We start from the raw sequence: 17,951 nt of genomic DNA, 5'->3' as shown, positions 1-17,951 counted from the left end.
TGCCCATGCGCGAGCGCCAGATTCGCGATCCGGACGAAGATGTCTTCATTGGCCTTCTCGAGACTTTTATCAAGAGCGGGCCCATGTACTTTTCGTACTCCATCGACCTGACCAACTCCTTTCAACGACAGTCCTTGGCCGACACTTCCCTTCCTCTATGGCTTCGCGCCGATGACCGGTTCTTCTTCAACAAGCACCTCCAGTCGCCCCTCATCGATTTTCGAACAACAGGCGCGCGAGGCCAGCCCGGTCCCCAACATGGCGCAGACCCCTTCATTCTCCCCGTCATCTTCGGCGTGCTGGAAATCCGCCCGACCAAGTTCAAGAACTCTCCCCTGACAATCGTCCTTATTTCGCGTCGCTCCAGACACCGTGGCGGCACTCGGTACTTCACGAGAGGTCTCGACGAGCAAGGCCATGCTGCCAACTACAATGAAACAGAACAGGTCGTTATCGTCAACGACACGAACAACGGCATGGGCGGCTTTGCCGGCAGTGCCGACATGCAGAGTGGCCAGTTTGGTGCCGAAGGCAAGGAGATGCAGATCATGTCGTACGTCCAGACCCGTGGTAGTGTACCGGCTTACTGGGCCGAGATCAACAGCCTCAAGTACACCCCAAAGATCCAGGTTCGCGGCATCGAGACAGCCTTGCGCGCTGCACAGCTTCACTTTGACGAGCAGATCAAGATCTATGGTGACAACTACCTCATCAACCTGGTCAACAAGACTGGTCGTGAGCGTAACATCAAGGGCGCTTACGAGAAGGTCGTCGAGCTTCTCGTCTCTTCGCCGAGGGAGAAGACCGAGGGTGACCGGATCACCGATGAAAAGTTCACCACCATTCAGCCCGAGAAGCAAAGGTCCGAGTTTGACCGCCTGCACTATATTTACTTCGACTATCATCACGAAACGAAGGGCATGAAGATGCACCGAGCCTATGCGCTCATCGAGAGGCTTAGCGAGGCTCTCGCGAGCCAGGGCTATTTCCGTGCTGTCGACATGCCGGGCAATAACGACGGTGGTCTAGAGGGCCGCTCTTTCCAGACGTCCGTCATGCGCACCAACTGCATGGACTGTCTCGATCGCACCAATGTCGTCCAGTCTATGTTTGCTCGTCATACTCTGGACCGTATCCTTGAGGACCTTGGCCTCATGGCCCGCGGCTCTTCTTTCCGTGACGAGGATCCCGCCTTTGAGGACCTCTTCCGCAACATGTGGGCCGACAATGCAGACGTTGTTTCATGCTCCTACTCCGGCACTGGTGCCATGAAGACGGACGTCACCCGTACGGGCAAGCGTACCAAGGTTGGTGCGCTCCAGGACGGCCGCATTGGTGTCACCCGTTACTTCAAGAACAACTTCCTCGACGGGCCCCGCCAGGACTCGTTCGACCTGTTCCTCGGCGTCTACAGCCCCGGGGCTGACCTGGGCGGCTCTGGCCTCATCTTTGCCGACCGCCGGCCCATCCTCATCCAGTCGGTCCCCTACCTCCTCGCCTTCAGCGTGTTCCTCGTCTTTGTCGGCCTCTTTACTCGCACCGAGTCCACCCTCGCCATCCGTTTCTTCATCCTCTTCTGGCTCGTCGTGTCCGCCTGGGCCGCTAGCTTCATCGTCAGCCACGGCATGCTCTACGTAAGTCACCTCACTGAACTTGAAATATCGAGGCCTCGTGCTAACATGTGCAGGTCAACTGGCCCAAGCTCAACCCTAGGCCCTGGGCCAACGAGGGCTACAACGAGCACATGAACAAGGCGCGCAAGGACTCCATGATCGGTACCCTTGTCGCAAAACACGAGCGCGGACTCAGCACGGCGCGGTATCTCAATGCCGAGGAGGGCAAGAAGAGGATCGAGTAGAGGGGTCTCCTTGTTCATCTTCCTTTTCTAGATCTTTAGCCAGTATGACGTTGCATACATCCATGTGCCACCGCCTTTCTTCTCATCGCCGCAAAAGTAGATAGCGAGCGTAATACATTTTTTTTTTGGTCACGTCAAGTCGTTTCATAAATGTCTATGTCATGAAATTTCAACTATCACGAGGCACGAAGCAGAGGCTGGCTAGATGAAGATGCAAAAAAACAGTAAGAAAAATTACAGTATGATTAAGAAAAACGTAACATGCCTAACAATCCGAGAGGAAGCTATACATTGGAAAGAGGGATGCCAAAAAGCCGAGACGAATGCAACAGCAACAAAGAGAATAAGAATGAGGCGGGGTAGAGGATGAAAAAAAAAACCACAACAGGAGTCAGAAGAAGCAGGCTACCACCAACACGGAAAGAGATTCATGGCTCTGGCCGCGGTAGTCGACATACCTCCTCTGCTCGGGTATCAAATCCAAGACTGCGAAACGGAGAGAGGAAAAGAAAACAAAAGAGAGAGAAAAGAGAAAGCCCAAGAAATGCTCGCCATCCGTGCTATGCTCCCTCTTCTGCCCATATCAATGTCATCCATCAACGTCCCTTCTGCTTTCCCTCTTGTCTTCACATCGTAACTAGACCTCGTGGCATGGCAAACACCAAATAGACACTTCTCTTCGTACACTGTTACAGCCACAGCAGCCACCTCACGCCGCCGACGACGCCCTTGCCGAACCCGACAAAGACGCGGAGGATCATGACGACGAACCAGACGTACCACATGATACCCACGAGACCCCACTCGACACCAAGCCACAGCGCCCGTCTCACCCAGCGGAAACGCCGGCGGCGCCGGCGCAGCATCTTGTCGATGACGTCGACGACGGCCTTGATCTTGAGCCGCTGACCGAAGGCAAGGTCGCGGCTTGTCTCGTCCGCCTCGTCCGCCGCGGCACGCGTCATAGCCGATAGGTCGACGGCAATGTGTCTGCGAATGTCCTCAATGTTCGCTTGCAGCGTTGGCGTCGTCTCGCTTGTGAAGGCGTCGGCAGCGTGCTGCCATTCGAGGCCGGCGCACTGCATCGAGCTGCTGAGGGTGCGGGCGGCCGAGTTGAATAAAAGCTCGACCTGAGCGACGGACCGGGCCCCGAAGCTCCCCAAGGGTTCTGAACTGGGCGATGGCGGGCCCAGAAAGGGGGGGTTTCTCTTTCGGTCGGACGTCCTCCGAAGGAGCCGCCGGGGGAGCAGCGAAAGCGGGCCGGGGCTCGTAGGCGCGGCGAGAGATCTCCATGGCTTTGATACCAGAGCTTAGCACTAGGGCGCGCAGACGGGCTACCTCGTGACGGCTCAGAGGGGCGCGCTGCGGGGAGGGGCTGCGGTCGGAGATCGACCAGTGGCGACCGTCAAAAGTAGTAGCCAGTGAGCCAAGGCGGTCCCTGTTGAAGGATTGCGGCATCGAGATCACGGAGCTGAGACGGCGGCCTGCTTTATGTACATCCTCGTGGGACGTACTTCCTCGCTGTGTTTGAGATTCGGAGTCTTCCAACTCGCCACGCTGCCCTGTCGCTGGCGGTGATGTTGACGGTGATGCATGGTGAACGTCGATGCGAGGCGGTTTCAGCAAGTCAAACCGGGACGACCGACTAGGAGGCCTGGATGACTGAAGGCCGGGGGCTTCCAACTGGCTAGGGGCCAACCTATCGTGTGAAGCATGCTGGAATGTAGGCATTACGTCCAAATAGTTCTTGCCTTTCTGGAGCTGCGCTTCTCGACGGTCTCGCATGGATAACGATGTTGTCCGCGATAGAGACAGATTCGCCCTGCGCCTGCCCCTAGCCGGCTCAGCATCCGACTCGTCAGTCGCCGTGGCCTCGCCGTCAGACTGGTTGCCATCATCCTGCTCAGAGTCCTTCCGCCAGATAAAGTCACCTAATTTGGATGCGCCTTCGCGGATCAACGTATCCAGGCGCGCCCCCTTGAACAGTCCCTTGGCTCCAGACTCGTCGCTTCTACGCTTGGGGCCTGCCCTGTACGTATCGGTCGGCTGTCGTGGCAATAGGTTTCTCGGAGGACTTCTCGATCCTCGCCTCTCGGGAGTTTCCGACATCGGTTGAGGAGACTCGGTCACAATGCCCTTGAGGTCAATCGGAGGACCGAGGTCGCCATCTCGCGTCTCGGAAGGATCGTTTCCACGTTCCTTGCTCCTCTCGCGGAAGATACTCTTCACCTTGTGGAAAGGGTTGCGCGTGGGAGATCCAGCACGACTAGGCAGCGCTGAGAGGTCGGACCCAATTGTCGGGATAAATGGACTGTAGCCATGAGGGTGGTTGTCGGGCGAGTTGGGTAGCGAGCATCCAAGGTCAAAAAGACGTCCTGCGCGTAGGCATTGGGATCTCCAAGCTAGACCTCCCTACTCGCTGACGAAGGGTGGCAGCTTGCGCCTGCGTCTTGCAAGGCGTGTCGTCAGACTCGCTTGCTTCAGCAAGAGACTGCTTCCGGCTCTGCTCGCGAGTGCCAGGCTGTGATGAGGAGGGAGGGCCGCGTTCGGGTGTCAGCAGCGCAGCAATGGCAGCATCGACCGATTGCGTGTCCGATCCGTTCTCTCTGGCCTCCCTGGCTATCATCTCGAGCATCTGCTTCTCAAGAATGTCCCTGCTGTTGCTGGTAAATGTGCGTTGTGGCATCCTCCTCTCTTTGGCTTCCTCTTCGCTGTCTGAGAGATCCGAGTGGGGTGCCTTGGTTAATCTCCGTATGTCGGTATGGCTATGCGAGCCGTGTCGATGATGCAAGCCCTTGAGCTCATGAAGCTTTTGGCGGGCTCGCTCTCGGGCACTACTGTGGGAGTGCTCGCTATCCGTCTTAATTGGTCTTGGGTTTCCGGTCCTCTGGTTCAGAGGAATTTCGAGCGAGCCCCGTGTGTGAGTTGTCATGAGTGACTCTGGCCTAGACATATCTGTTTGGCCTGTCAAGGGTCTGAACAGGTTTGATGAAGGAGGAAAAATTCGTCGCCATTGGCGGTCTTCGATCAACTGTAGGTGGTTGTCCTGCTCGAGCCAGTATGCATCGGCGATCATATCGGCCGGCTCAATGAGCCAGTCCACTTTGGGTCTTTTGGGCTTGACAACGTTGGCCGAAGGCGATGTTGCTTGTGCGTGCATGTCCGCATCGGCAAATGGCGGCAACGAAGGACCATCAGGCAAGATGGACTGTCCAGTTGCCGCCCACCTTGCCACGTTATCCACCCAGTCCGTGACCTTCTTGACGTCGCTGAAGCCTTGAGCTTCGCCGTCGATGGCCTTGCGCTCACGGGCTCGAACTTTGCGGTTGCGGATGTACTGCAGTGGGTTATAAGGTCGTCCAAACCTTGCGCTCCCATCCGCGCTTGCCAGTGTAGAGGTCCTCGATAGTTCGGCCGGGGATGATGGTGGGCTGGCGGTTGTCGGTCGCCGGGCGTTTGCATTAAGAGGTGGGACGAGCTCCAACATGCGTCGGTACTGTGCCATGAGCTCCAGGTGCTCCTTGGCCTTCTGTGCTCGAGCCAACGTCGAGGGAGAGAATTGGTATCTGTATGAGCTCTCACGGCCAAGGTCGAAAGAAGCTTGCAGAGGCGTGTTCATCCTCGAGCCTGATGGGAGGCGGGCGATGCGCCCCGACCTGCCGCGGAGAGATGTTGCGAGAGTCGTCTTGCTGGTGAGGGCACTGTGGTGGATTCCTCCTGCCGCACTGTCGGGTAGAGGCGCGAGGACAGGCGGCACAGCGTTTGATGCATTTCGCCTCGAAGCTAATCTTCTGGATTCACTCAGGTTGAGGGCCATGTTCACAATCTGTGCCGAGTCCATCTCGAACCCCTGGCTTTGGGCCCGCGGTGGCGACACTGGTTCGACAGCCTTTCCATTTGGGACGGGCCTCTTCCTGACTGTGAGGCCTTGTGATGCATCGTGATGAGGCGGGAAAACAGCCCCTCTGGATGGACTGTCGGCATTGTACGGCAGGTTGGCATCGTAGCCGGCACTGGAACCCGACTTTTCTGACGGTCTGGGAGATCCCCTCGTTCGACGTGATTGCGGCGTCAGGCGGGACTGGCGTCGTTGATGTGACTGGCTCCCGTCGTGGGAGGCAGCATCTCGTAGTGTTTCCTGCAGCAGAAACCCGCCACTGGAGCGAATCTTATGCGTCCGGTAGCCCTTGGCCTCCTTCGTGGCACTCCCGTTTGCGTTCTCGACCGCGTGCTGTCTCGGTATCGGGTGGCCAGCGACTTCGTCGGGCGAAGCGATGGCCAGCGTCGTCTCGGTGGTGGGGGCGGTCATGCTACTGCTGCTACCACCAGCAGCGGCACTCGACTCGGCAGTCTCGTGGCTCGTCCGCTCGCGGCGGCTGGCAGGCGTCGATGCCCGGCTGGGGCGCCTCGTCGAAGTGAATAGGACAGAGGAGGCATCCTTCTCCGACATGGCGGCGTGTGAGGGGGTTCGGCGGGGGCAGGACGTCGTCGCATGCCACTTCGCGGCACAGTTGCCGATGGGTGATGGGTTGTCGCTCAGAACATGCAGTAGCGCTACGGAATCTACTGTTCGATGACGGGTGGTGGAGTATCAAGCTGTCGATGCATCCATGAGGGCCGGCCTTGATGGTTGTTGAAGAACCGAAGGCATCAAGGAGAAAAGTCTGCCCATGGGCGTTGCATTGGCGGGTGGCTTTCCTTGATGCTGGGTCTCGTTGGGGCGCAGGACAGGAACAGGGCACCACTGACATGTGCCTCGATGAGGGTCTTTTTGGGTGTCGATCAGTTTGGTATAGGTAGCTCCAGGCCCGGATCCAGGTCGAGCTTGAGGTCACGCTGTGGTCGCGCCGGCAGTCGCAATGGCAGTCGCCAGCGGAGCAAGAATATAGTAAGGGCAGGTGTCAACAGATGGTCACTGGTAAGACCCTGCCAAGGATGATGCCATGCAAAATATTGAGTGGTGGGGTTGCAAGGGGGATCTGTGGGCAAATCACACACGTCTGTGTCCAACACGAGCCAATGCTGTGCTCAGGTGCTGGAAGCCTCCTGGTGACCCAGTCGCAGCAGTTGGCAGAACATTCCCCAAATGACTTGAGCATGGCTGATCACCAAGAGACAAGTCATGAACCCCTGAAGCTAGCGAGGAACAAACAAGGCGAGAAAGGAAAAATGGAAAACCAAAAAAATCAATGGCGTAGTCCTTATGTGCTATGGACCTGATCCTGAACCTGCCATCCGAGCCGTCCCTAGTGCTGCAGGCGCCACGAGCTGAACTCCCACAACGGCCTCTCTGTCTCCCACCCCCAAAACACGAGTCTCACATAAGGTGTATCTGGGTCGATCATCAATAAATGTCACCGCCTCAGACTCGCCAGGGGTTTGTCCACCAACCCGTCCCAGAATACCCAGATCCGCCCTGCAACACGAGAATACTGAACCCGGCCATGCCCACTGCACAACAAATAGGAGGCGCCGCTCGCAGGCCGTGCCGGCGCTAGTGTCCCCCACTAGAGGTGCACTTTCAGTGGGCTCACACGGACTTTGGGTGGGCTTGGTGGGCTGTGGCTCAGTTGGCGGGGCACCTGAGCTGACATCCAACCGCGACCGCTTCTGTACTTAGTACCAAGTGTTGAAGCTCTGGGTCGAACCTGCTGGACGAGAAAGCAGCTCAGCTACCGTACCTGCCTATATTTGGCATGATCCCTCAATGTTGATCGTCAACGCTTGATTGATCTCTTTTCCCATTTCGATTCTGAATCATCTTTCCTACCCCGTTTTCCTCCTTGGCTCAATTCCTCTTCAGACTTGTTCGTACCTCGATACAAGCACATTACCCAATTGCCCCTCACACCCTTCGGCGAGCTGATACCCCGCCACTATGGAAGCCATCAAGTCGGCCCTCAACATCGGCAGCAAGCCCGCCGCTGCTCCCCAGCCTACTTCTGAGCAAGTTTCTGAGCTCAAGGAGAAGTACGCCAAGGCCGAGCAGGGCCACGTCTTCACCTTCTACGACTCCCTCTCCAAGGATGAGCAGGCTGCCCTTTACCAGCAGCTCTCCGGCTTCGACCCAGCCCACATCAACGACATTACCAACCGCGCACTGAACCCTCCCAAGACCGACGATGCCGACTCTTCCTCCACACAATCTGGCCTCGAGCCTCTTCCCGAGTCTGCTACAGCCAGTATCCTCGATTCTCAGCCTGAAGATCTGGAAAAGTGGTACCAGTCTGGCCTTGATCTCATTGCTCAGAACAAGGTCGCCGTCGTCCTCATGGCTGGCGGCCAGGGCACCCGTCTCGGCAGCTCTGCTCCCAAGGGCTGCTTCAACATTGACCTGCCCAGCAACAAATCCCTCTTCCAGATTCAGGCTGAGCGCATCCGCAAGGTCCAGGAGCTTGCCGCCGCCAAGGCTGGCGCTAGCACACCCGCCGTTGTCCCTTGGTATGTCATGACCTCGGGCCCTACGCGAGGTCCGACCCAGGAGTTCTTCGAGAAAAACAGCTACTTCGGTCTTGACAAGGCCAATGTCGTCATCTTTGAGCAAGGCGTCCTACCCTGCATCTCTAACGAGGGCAAGATCCTCCTCGAGAGCAAGGGCCGTGTTGCTGTGGCCCCTGACGGTAACGGTGGCCTCTACCAGGCCCTCGTCGTCTCCAACGTTCTGTCCGACATGGGCTCCCGCGGTATTGAGCACATTCACGCCTACTGTGTCGACAACTGCCTTGTCAAGGTCGCCGATCCCGTCTTCATTGGCTTCTCGGCCGCTAAGAACGTTGACATTGCCACAAAGGTCGTCCGCAAGCGCGCCGCCAACGAGTCTGTTGGACTCATCCTCCAGAAGAACGGCAAGCCCGACGTGGTCGAGTACTCTGAGATTGACGCCGCCACTGCCGAGGCAGAAGATCCTCGCCAGAAGGGCCTTCTGAAGTTCCGCGCCGCCAACATCGTCAACCACTACTACTCGGCTCGCTTCCTCGAGTCCATCCCTCAGTGGGCTCACAAGCTGCCGCACCACGTCGCCCGCAAGAAGATTCCCGCTGCTGACCTGTCCTCTGGCGAGACAGTCAAGCCCGAGAAGCCCAACGGCATCAAGCTCGAGCAGTTTGTCTTCGACGTCTTCCCCATGCTGCCTCTTGATAAGTTTGCTTGCCTCGAGGTGAAGCGCGAGGAGGAGTTTTCCCCGCTCAAGAATGCGCGCGGCACCGGTGAGGATGACCCCGACACGAGCAAGGCGGATATTATGGCCCAGGGCAAGCGCTGGGTCGAGGCTGCCGGCGCTACTGTCACCGGCGACAAGGCTTCTGACGGTATTGAGGTGTCGCCGCTGATCTCCTACGTAAGTCAACCTATCAAGAAAACCGGAAATTGACGGTGGTACTAATGTTCCGCAGGGTGGCGAGGGCCTCGAGTACGTCAAGGGCAAGGAGATTGTTGCGCCAGCCGTTTTTGAGCGCGAGTAGAGTACATGTTTACGAAGGTTACGAAGTCGGGTAGCGGCGTTGGAATTGGAATAGGAATAAAAGGGGGAGCTGGTTCTTGATCTACCACTGCATGTAAGAGTGGACTCGTCAAGTATTAGTCCGAGTGATGATGCACCAGATTATGCATGTTATGCACAACAGAGAATCGACCATACGCATTGGCTTTTGCGCTTTTGCCTTTCGAATGACGAGGAATCTGAACTCGTATAACCTTTCCCACCCAAATGGCTAATTTGGTCCGACGGACGACGACGGAGTTTCGCCAGGCCTACGAGGCCGCCTTCTGCTCATGGGCGTACCTCCGCCATCGCGTGGCTAATGATCCCGCTCTACCAGCCTCTTGCCTTTCTGTTTCCCATTCGTTCAACGGGCACCCCTATTTACATCAGCGGCTTCGACTGAGTGATGAATCCTACGTTCAGCGTATGGGGTCCCGGTATTTGCGAGAAACCGGTCGTTCGACCTAGGGCTCACCGAAGTCTTCCACCGTTTCAATAGTCTCTGGAAGTCGAGGTGTCGGCAAACGGCCCTGTCACCCTCTTCCTTGCTGATTCGGCCGGGCAAAATCCCGGTGGCAACGGAGAGGCCCTGCAACAGCCTGACTATGTGCCTGTTCTCGTACTGGCGTGGGCGTATCTCCTCTCTGTTCGCTGGGTCGAGCTGTTCGGCGAAGGTTGTTTGATGCGATACATCGACTGCAAGGCACAGATTCGGCATGGCTCACCAGAGCCGGCGCATGACGGCACATTTACTTACCTCAATATCGGAGCTCAAAACGCAGAGGAAACGCGCTGGTGGGCTGTTGTTCTCGCTCCGGGACGAGGCTGGCCGGCTGCTGAGTCTGATGGACAATGCGTCTCTCCCTGGTCCGTCTCCCTGCAAGAGTCCAATTTGACGATTGTCTGTGAGGCAAACAAGTCTACTTGCTCCTCGTTTCCCGGTTCGGCGGCGTCATTTTCTGATGCCGTGGCATTTCTCGGCCGATTTTGTGTCCGCCAAGATACCATGGATGAGAGCTGGCTGCTGTCCTGCTACTCCCAAGCTTCGGAAGGAAAAAGGCACTCAAGGTTTCGCATATGCATTTCCGCGCCAAAGTACAACTGGGAGAAACATCAGCATCCAGTCAAGGTCTTGCCTTTCAGTTACCAGATAGCTGGGTTCATCGAGACCACCACATTGACCGACTGCTCGCCTTGAGCTGCGACCCCAGAGGCACAAATTTCATACTTGCTAGCGTGGTCTATGAACCTGGGGTCGAATGCGATTTTGCGACCCCGTGGTTACAGGGTACTGTCGCCGCAATAGACTCTGGTTGCCAAAGATGATCCTCTTGCCCTTACCCACATGTTCGCGGAGCGGGAGCCAGCAGCAGCATTCCTCTGGGCCGGCGCCACCGTCCTCAGCTTACACACGTCTTTTCTCCAGGAAGTTCGAAGGGGACAGATACGGACGGATCTACCATTGGCCGTGTGGTCGGGTACATCTCAAACGTTCATCCAGCATCCTACCTCTCAACCTCTCGTCACAGACGGATCCATCTCGCACGCGGATGAGAAGAGGTTATTGTTTCTGTGTCAGACTGACGGGCACGCCAGGATGCCGATTTGCCAGTGGAGGCCTTTTGGGGTTACGCGTCTCGAAGACGTCGACTTGGAAGTCCGCGTTCATGAAGACTGTGAGAGCCACTAGCCGCAATATCGAGGTTTCGCCTGGGACTGTGTCGATGACGAGTCGCTGTTTCAATCTGCTTCCGTTTCTTTGGCTGAAAGGCGCTTAACAAAAAGTCATTCATCTTCAGAGGGAAATCGGTATTCATGCTAAGCTCTCATTTTATACGACGTGCTTGACAAACCAGGAGATCATGTATTTGAAAATGCTACTCGTAGTTTTTTTTAGTGGCTGCGCCAGGATGGATGGCCTCAGAGCGAGAAGCACATGCGAGCCCATGAGTGGTTTGACGTGTTAGATTCTGATGATGAACACGATCAAATCATCGACGAGAAAGAATGCGCGTCACCAGGGCCCAGAGACGGCGCGCATGTCGAGACTTGGCTTATCGCTGTACCAGACGACTTGCTTCAGGTATCGACACACTGAATAAGACGCACAAGAAACTCATATGCTCAGGCGCGCAGGTTATTATTTCCCCTTTCAAGATCAATTTCCTCTACTCTTCGTAGTGGTCGATGCGAAAGGTCATCTTAATCTCAACCTCATTGCTCCAACCTGGTTTCAACTGCAGATCATGCCATGCGCCCTCAACATCGATTTCCAACAGCTGGGGATGATCTTTGCTGACGGTTACGGCCTCTGTCTTGATAATGTGTCCCTGTATAGTGGCGATGAAGTCGTCATCGATAGTCAGCTTTGGCAGATTCGAGATGTAAATTCCTGCGTACCCAGGTTAGCCTGCAGGCGTCTTCACAGCCCAAATCGTAGGCTTACCTAGTGTTCCGAGGGCCTTCAGTCTGGTTTGCAACTGCACTTTTCCAGTCTGGCCTAGCTCAAAGTCACTGTTCACAATGGCGGCAGCGCCACTAAATTTCCTCACAAGACCAAGATTGGCGGTATAGACCGTGCCGTTGTTCTCACTCGCGAAGTCAGTTAGAGGATAGGCGCACAGTATGTCGGAACCTTCCGGCCCATGGGGCAGCGAGATCGTCACGTTAGACGAGGGTGAATTCGGTGAGATGGGAGACGAGATGCCCAAGCCTGTGTGGCTCCGGACGATGTACTTCATTGAAGAGAGAACACCGGGGAAACAGCTGAGAGGAATGATCTCCGCCAACCGTCTGGATGAAATATTAAAGACACCAACGATCGAGGTGCCAGCCACAGCGGAGCCTTGTAGAAGTTAAATAAGTGACACAGCCAAAGGGATGATTGTAACTCATACCATGATAGCTGCCGATCTTGAGGAGGACGTCATCGTGATAGTCATTATATGCATCGATGGTCTTTCCGACTACACTTGGACGGAAAATGACCGTCTTATTTCGTGGTGTAGGCCCAGTGAGCTGTTCAATCAACGCACGGTCATGCTGCCCAGGTACATCCGTAATGTAGATGGGCCCACCGCTAACACTCCTTGCCATTGCGTGAAAACGAGAAAATTCGCCCATCGTTTGGAACATGTCCCAATCAGGCAGAACATTGAGGTGCTGCGTCAGCAGTGCGTTGTGAGCATTCGTCCATACATGCCAAGCGTGCGACGAGGGGACATGCGGGAAGAAATCGTCTGAGGTTCGGCAGAGAATTGGCGGCTTGTTGCGTTGGAGATAGGAATGGAACATGATCTGTGGTACTTGGGACATGCAAGAGATGGCCTTGATGCTAAAGTGCCTCAGTGTCGATATGGTCCAAGCATCGAGGTACTCCTCGATGAGGTCACGACGAGCCTCGGACGATTTCCAGGTGTCCATCATGAATTGGGCATCAGTTTTCACGCCGTCGATTCCACACGAGACAAGGAACGCATAGAAATCGTTGTAGAAACGGTTGACATCGTCTTTTGCAATGACGGTCATGTTTCCCCCAAGTGGAAGTTCGCGTCGCTCGCTCTCTTCCCTGAGAACTTGCAAGGTTTTGTAGTCTTTGGCAATTTTGCCGTTTGGGGATATGCCGGCCCAGTACCCTGAGCAAATGTCAGCTAACGAGTCGCCTGCCCATGAAGATGCGGAGTTTCCCACCAAGCAACGCGTGCCATACTGCGATATGCTGGATATGGGGGTGATTTTCTCGAATCTGGGAAATAGTAGATTTCAATCCGTTGGGAAAGCCTCCCGAATCAGCTTCAAATTCAAGCCAAGAGTATTGAAACTGGCCATTCCCTTGTCGATCGATGGACTGCCAGTTGTCGTCAATGATGAGGCTCGTTATATTGACATTCACAGAGGCAAGGTGATCCAGAGCCTCTAGGATCTTGTGCTCTGTGAGATTCTGGCCTATTCCATTCCAGGTGCCTGTCATTTATTTAGAAAGGAGAACACGTAAGTAAGGAGCGGGGGAACCCACAGTAGCCGAGACCGTCATACCAATTTTCCCTCCATTCTGGCTTGATGCCTTTCTCGAGTGCTTTGATCTCCGCTTCCCGGTCGTCTCTGGTAGCTCTAACATTCAGCACATTTCGCGCCTGGTACATGACGAGCATTGGCACTTTCGAAGTTGTCACCGATTGCAGCAAGAATGATAGCCTGCTGCTCATGGATGTCATCGTTGCGGGCCTGTAGCTCGAAGTTAGTGTTTCTGGTCTCACGCCCATCAGGTCTTGGGTTAACACACCTGAACATGGACGAGGCCCTCGTCATCTCTGCTTTGGAACATGGCCGCCACATTATTCAGTCCGCTGATGGCCAATAACACCAAGTGTTTTCCCTGTGGACCAAGGAAAGAACACAACATAGCGTCTTTATCCAGATGGAATCTGGATTTACCATGTCTCGGTGCAAGCCAGGGTTTCCAGGTCCGTACCAGGGCAAACCATCTAAGAGGTTGGCCCCAAGGGATCCCAATGGAGAGGTCAAGAACCGAAGAACGATCGTCCTTCGAAGCAGGCACTGGAGCCCGAAGTGACCAAAGTCGTGTTCTGGGAGCTTGACTTGTCAAGAATTCAACTTGCCAAGCCGGATTCAACCCTTTGATATGGTCTTCGAGATTCCCAGGCAAACTCCGGACTGACGACGTGTTGACGATGACATGACCATCGTTGAGACCCAACTCGTCACGGGTCCATCTCCAGGGTTCATCCTCACCATGGCGAAACTTCAAGGTGAACTGAAGCGATGCCTGGGCATCAATGACGGCATTGAAGAATAGCCGAGCAACCCCTTCTGTTGATGAACCAAGTGCCGTGGGTGCAGTCTCAGGAGGCAGCAGCGAGGTTGGGGTCTCAACCCAGTCGGTGGCGTCACTCGATCCCCATAGTGACACCTGCCATGGTTCCTCTTGTCGAGCTTGTGGTACCTCGAGGATTACAGAGAATGATATGAGACCCCGTTGGACTTGAGTGACTTGGCCAAGGGGCGGATAGCTTTGGATAATGGCTTCCATGCCGTAGGCGAAGGGGTCAGGCGCGGGTTTTTGTTGGAAGACGTGAAGTGTCTTGAAGGCATCAGTCACCTTCCAGCCTTCCGCAGTCATTTTCGGCCTTTGATGTGCAGGATGTGATAAGTCAATGAGCTGGCGCAAGGCTTGTCCGGATATCCCGTTGGCTGACAGCAAGGGCGGGTAGGAGGGCCTTCTTCACGTGAGATGAGCAGGGTGGCAGTCAAGATGATTTGACCGCCAGTGGGGAGGATGCTGATGACGATTGGTTTGTGCACGGGATGTACGGTCTGAGATTTGTTCATAGGTGAGGTACCTCAGGGATGTGAGGAGTTGCTGGACATCCGAAGACAGCGGTCAGGTACGACCGATGTAGGACTTGCCTGTGCACCATGCATGACAGTTGCTGCAGGACATACAGTGCCACGCACGTATCAAAGCAAGGTGTCCGTATGTATGTTTGAGCACACGAAGAGAGCGTGCAGTGAGTGATGAAAAATCTTCAAAGGCAAAATACGGGGAAGCCTGGCGACATCATCTGTCGATAATTACCAAGAAGCCCGTCGCCAGTGACGAGCCCTCATGCCAGGCTCGTTGCCCGTCTCAGCGAACATGGCCCCCTATCGAGCAGGTAGTGAGTGTACTTGCTCACATTGCCATTGCACCTAGGTGGCTTGGTCAGGCAGCACCTGGCCTAACCCAGCAAAATGCTGCCCGGAAAATAGTGACGACACAGCCTGGGGCTGCTGACTCACACGATCAGGCGAGGCAGACCCGCAGTTGCAAACTCGCCACGTGCGATTGGCCAATGGCCTAACCGGCCTTTGCCGGAACAATTCGGACAAACTGTGGCCTCGCAACCCAGGCAGAAACAATCTCCAGCACTGCGAGAGCGAGAATTGGAAAGCTTCGAGCCGCGAGCCGAAACCTCATCGAAAGATTTCGTCAAACCACTCATTCCCTCCTAGATCCTCCACAACTCCGCCATGGCGTCCCGGAGACTAGCTTTGAACCTCTCGCAGGGCCTGCGCAACAGGGCGGCGCTCACCAGGACCGCTCCTCTGACGAGAGGTTTTGCCTCGCCTGCGCCTGGCAAGACCCAGACGACCACCCTCAAGAATGGCCTGACAGTACGCCTCCCTTTTCTCCGGCTCCATTGGGGAACGCCGACGACGACATCGCTTTGGACGCTCTTTTCTGACTTGATATTCAACAGGTCGCTACTGATTACTCGCCATGGTCCCAGACCTCGACTGTCGGCATGTGGATCGACGCCGGTTCCAGGGCCGAGACTGACGAGAACAACGGCACTGCTCACTTCCTCGAGCACCTTGCCTTCAAGGTACAACCGCATCAAAACAAAACGCCAATCCCGATGAACAATGTCTGATATTCGATATAGGGCACCTCCAACAGGACGCAGCAGCAGCTCGAGCTCGAGATTGAGAACATGGGTGGTCACCTGAACGCCTACACCTCGGTTCGTCACGACGCTAAATTCCTGAGCGAAATATGCTGACCATCAACCACAGCGCGAGAACACCGTCTACTTCGCCAAGGCCTTCAACTCCGATGTTCCCCAGTGCGTCGACATTCTCTCCGACATTCTCCAGAACTCCAAGCTCGAGGAGTCTGCCATTGAGCGTGAGCGCGACGTCATCCTCCGCGAGTCCGAGGAGGTCGAGAAGCAGCTCGAGGAGGTTGTCTTTGACCACCTGCACGCCACCGCCTTCCAGCACCAGCCCCTCGGCCGCACCATCCTCGGCCCTCGCCAGAACATCCGCGACATCACCCGCACCGAGCTCACCAACTACATCAAGAACAACTACACCGCTGACCGCATGGTTCTCGTTGGCTCCGGTGGTGTCCCCCACGAGAAGCTCGTCGAGCTCGCCGAGAAGAACTTCTCCAACCTGCCCGCCCAGAGCGCCCACAACCAGGCCTACCTTCTGTCCAAGCAGAAGGCCGACTTCATCGGCTCTGATGTGCGTGTCCGTGACGACCAGATCCCCACTGCCAACATCGCCATTGCTGTCGAGGGTGTCAGCTGGAACGACGACGACTACTACACCGCTCTCGTCGCTCAGGCCATTGTCGGCAACTACGACAAGGCCATGGGCAACGCTCCCCACCAGGGCAGCAAGCTCAGCGGCTTCGTCCACCGCAACAACCTGGCCAACAGCTTCATGAGCTTCTCCACCAGCTACAGCGACACCGGGTGAGTGTTGGGAAGTTCTTGCGTGATGAACGAACAAGATGGCTAACAACGGAACCAGTCTTTGGGGTATCTACCTCGTTACCGACCAGAAGGAGCGCGTCGACGATCTCGTCCACTTCGCCATCCGCGAGTGGATGCGTCTCGCCTCCAACGTCAGCGAGGCCGAGACGGAGCGCGCCAAGGCCCAGCTCAAGGCTTCCATCCTCCTGTCCCTCGACGGCACCACCGCCATTGCCGAGGACATTGGCCGCCAGCTCATCACCACCGGCCGCCGCGCCAGCCCCGGCGAGATTGAGCGCATCATCGACGCCATCACCGAGAAGGACGTCATGGACTTTGCCAACAGGAAGCTCTGGGACCAGGACATCGCCGTCAGCGCGGTAGGAAGCATCGAGGGTCTCTTCGACTACCAGAGGTTGAGGAACACCATGAAGCCCAAGTTCTAAGCGTGCAGTGCAAGCGAGCGATACCGGGGCTGGAGGCGATCCAAGGAATAGAGTGTATGAGATACCGTTTACAGGCCTAGTGTATCATAAAGACTTCTCTTGTGTTCACAGATGGCGACATGCGGGGTGTTAGCTGTTTGGTAATCGCAGGGCCTTTGCGCCTTGATGTTTCAGTGCTGATCTCTGCCGTGGCGTGCGTTTATGGTGACTGGTGAATGGAAGACATCGAACATGCGACGTAGGCTCTGTGTTACCATAACAAAACGAAAAAAAAAACATCAACAGCGTGGCAAGTACGAAAAGGGGTTGATTGCCACTCTAGTTCAATGCCATCGTCTGACAACAACGACTCCCCAGTAAAACTCCGGTAATCTACCCCCACCCCTCTACATGTTTCAGACTCCCCATCATCTATCATTTCTTGTCGAGGTAGTTGAGACGAATCTCGACCGCGCGCCTGTGAGCCTCGAGCTCCTCGACCTTGGCCAGCTGCATAACGGCCGAGCCGACATTGCGCAGGCCCTCGGCTGTGAGGTTCGAGCTCGTGATGTGCTTGACGAAGGAGCCGAGGTTGACGCCCGAGTACTGCTTGGCGAAACCGTAGGTGGCTGGAACAACGTTAGGCTGGGGCGGGGTTCACCAGGTGCAGAAGGGGGGGGGGAAACATACGAAGAGAGTGGTTCACGCCGGCCGAGTAGTCGCCGACGCTCTCGGGGGTCCACTCGCCGATGAAGATGCTGCCGGCGTTCATGACCATCTGGGCGACCTCGGGGGCGTTCTTGAGCTGGAGGATGAGGTGCTCGGGGGCGTAGTCGTTGCTGATGCGCATGGCCTCGTCAATGTCACGGACCTGGATGGTGACCGAGTGGGCAATGGCGCCGCGGACAATGTCGACCGCGCGGCAG

At 56.0% G+C, this 17,951-nt stretch overlaps 7 protein-coding genes across 7 annotated transcripts in view; 3 read left to right on the top strand and 4 right to left on the bottom strand.

The window, feature by feature from the left end:
• Window positions 1-5: 5 nt before the first annotated feature.
• On the top strand, window positions 6-1,858 carry VDBG_07242 (Syja_N domain-containing protein; the record flags this gene model as incomplete). The annotated part of the gene is made up of 2 exons (XM_003002625.1): window positions 6-1,634; window positions 1,688-1,858. 2 exons carry the CDS (start codon window positions 6-8, stop codon window positions 1,856-1,858), a joined length of 1,800 nt encoding a protein of 599 aa, XP_003002671.1.
• A 689-nt stretch (window positions 1,859-2,547) lies between these two features.
• On the bottom strand, window positions 2,548-6,308 carry VDBG_07241 (conserved hypothetical protein; the record flags this gene model as incomplete). Its single annotated transcript, XM_003002624.1, has 3 exons — window positions 2,548-2,947; window positions 3,033-4,169; window positions 4,231-6,308. 3 exons carry the CDS (start codon window positions 6,306-6,308, stop codon window positions 2,548-2,550), a joined length of 3,615 nt encoding a protein of 1,204 aa, XP_003002670.1.
• Window positions 6,309-7,736: 1,428 nt separating this feature from the next.
• Window positions 7,737-9,318, top strand: VDBG_07240 (UDP-N-acetylglucosamine pyrophosphorylase; the record flags this gene model as incomplete). The annotated part of the gene is made up of 2 exons (XM_003002623.1): window positions 7,737-9,194; window positions 9,250-9,318. 2 exons carry the CDS (start codon window positions 7,737-7,739, stop codon window positions 9,316-9,318), a joined length of 1,527 nt encoding a protein of 508 aa, XP_003002669.1.
• A 2,188-nt stretch (window positions 9,319-11,506) lies between these two features.
• Window positions 11,507-12,866, bottom strand: VDBG_07239 (conserved hypothetical protein; the record flags this gene model as incomplete). Its single annotated transcript, XM_003002622.1, has 3 exons — window positions 11,507-11,730; window positions 11,785-12,183; window positions 12,236-12,866. 3 exons carry the CDS (start codon window positions 12,864-12,866, stop codon window positions 11,507-11,509), a joined length of 1,254 nt encoding a protein of 417 aa, XP_003002668.1.
• A 582-nt stretch (window positions 12,867-13,448) lies between these two features.
• On the bottom strand, window positions 13,449-14,478 carry VDBG_07238 (conserved hypothetical protein; the record flags this gene model as incomplete). The annotated part of the gene is made up of 2 exons (XM_003002621.1): window positions 13,449-13,562; window positions 13,621-14,478. 2 exons carry the CDS (start codon window positions 14,476-14,478, stop codon window positions 13,449-13,451), a joined length of 972 nt encoding a protein of 323 aa, XP_003002667.1.
• A 792-nt stretch (window positions 14,479-15,270) lies between these two features.
• Window positions 15,271-17,046, top strand: VDBG_07237 (mitochondrial-processing peptidase subunit beta; the record flags this gene model as incomplete). The annotated part of the gene is made up of 5 exons (XM_003002620.1): window positions 15,271-15,512; window positions 15,599-15,724; window positions 15,785-15,862; window positions 15,915-16,600; window positions 16,659-17,046. 5 exons carry the CDS (start codon window positions 15,369-15,371, stop codon window positions 17,044-17,046), a joined length of 1,422 nt encoding a protein of 473 aa, XP_003002666.1.
• Window positions 17,047-17,460: 414 nt separating this feature from the next.
• Window positions 17,461-17,951, bottom strand: part of VDBG_07236 (histidine biosynthesis trifunctional protein) — a gene marked incomplete at both ends in the record, with an annotated part of 2,765 nt that continues 2,274 nt past the window's right edge. Inside the window, 2 exons of the mRNA XM_003002619.1 lie at window positions 17,461-17,654; window positions 17,716-17,896. Coding sequence (XP_003002665.1) covers window positions 17,461-17,654; window positions 17,716-17,896 — 375 coding nt within the window. The remainder of the gene's footprint in view (window positions 17,655-17,715; window positions 17,897-17,951) is intronic.

The sequence above is a fragment of the Verticillium alfalfae genome, genomic scaffold (assembly GCF_000150825.1).
Source record: "Verticillium alfalfae VaMs.102 supercont1.9 genomic scaffold, whole genome shotgun sequence".
Lineage (NCBI taxonomy): Eukaryota > Fungi > Ascomycota > Sordariomycetes > Glomerellales > Plectosphaerellaceae > Verticillium > Verticillium alfalfae.
Note: the sequence above shows the minus strand (reverse complement) of the source record. Positions and strands in the feature narration are given on the sequence as shown.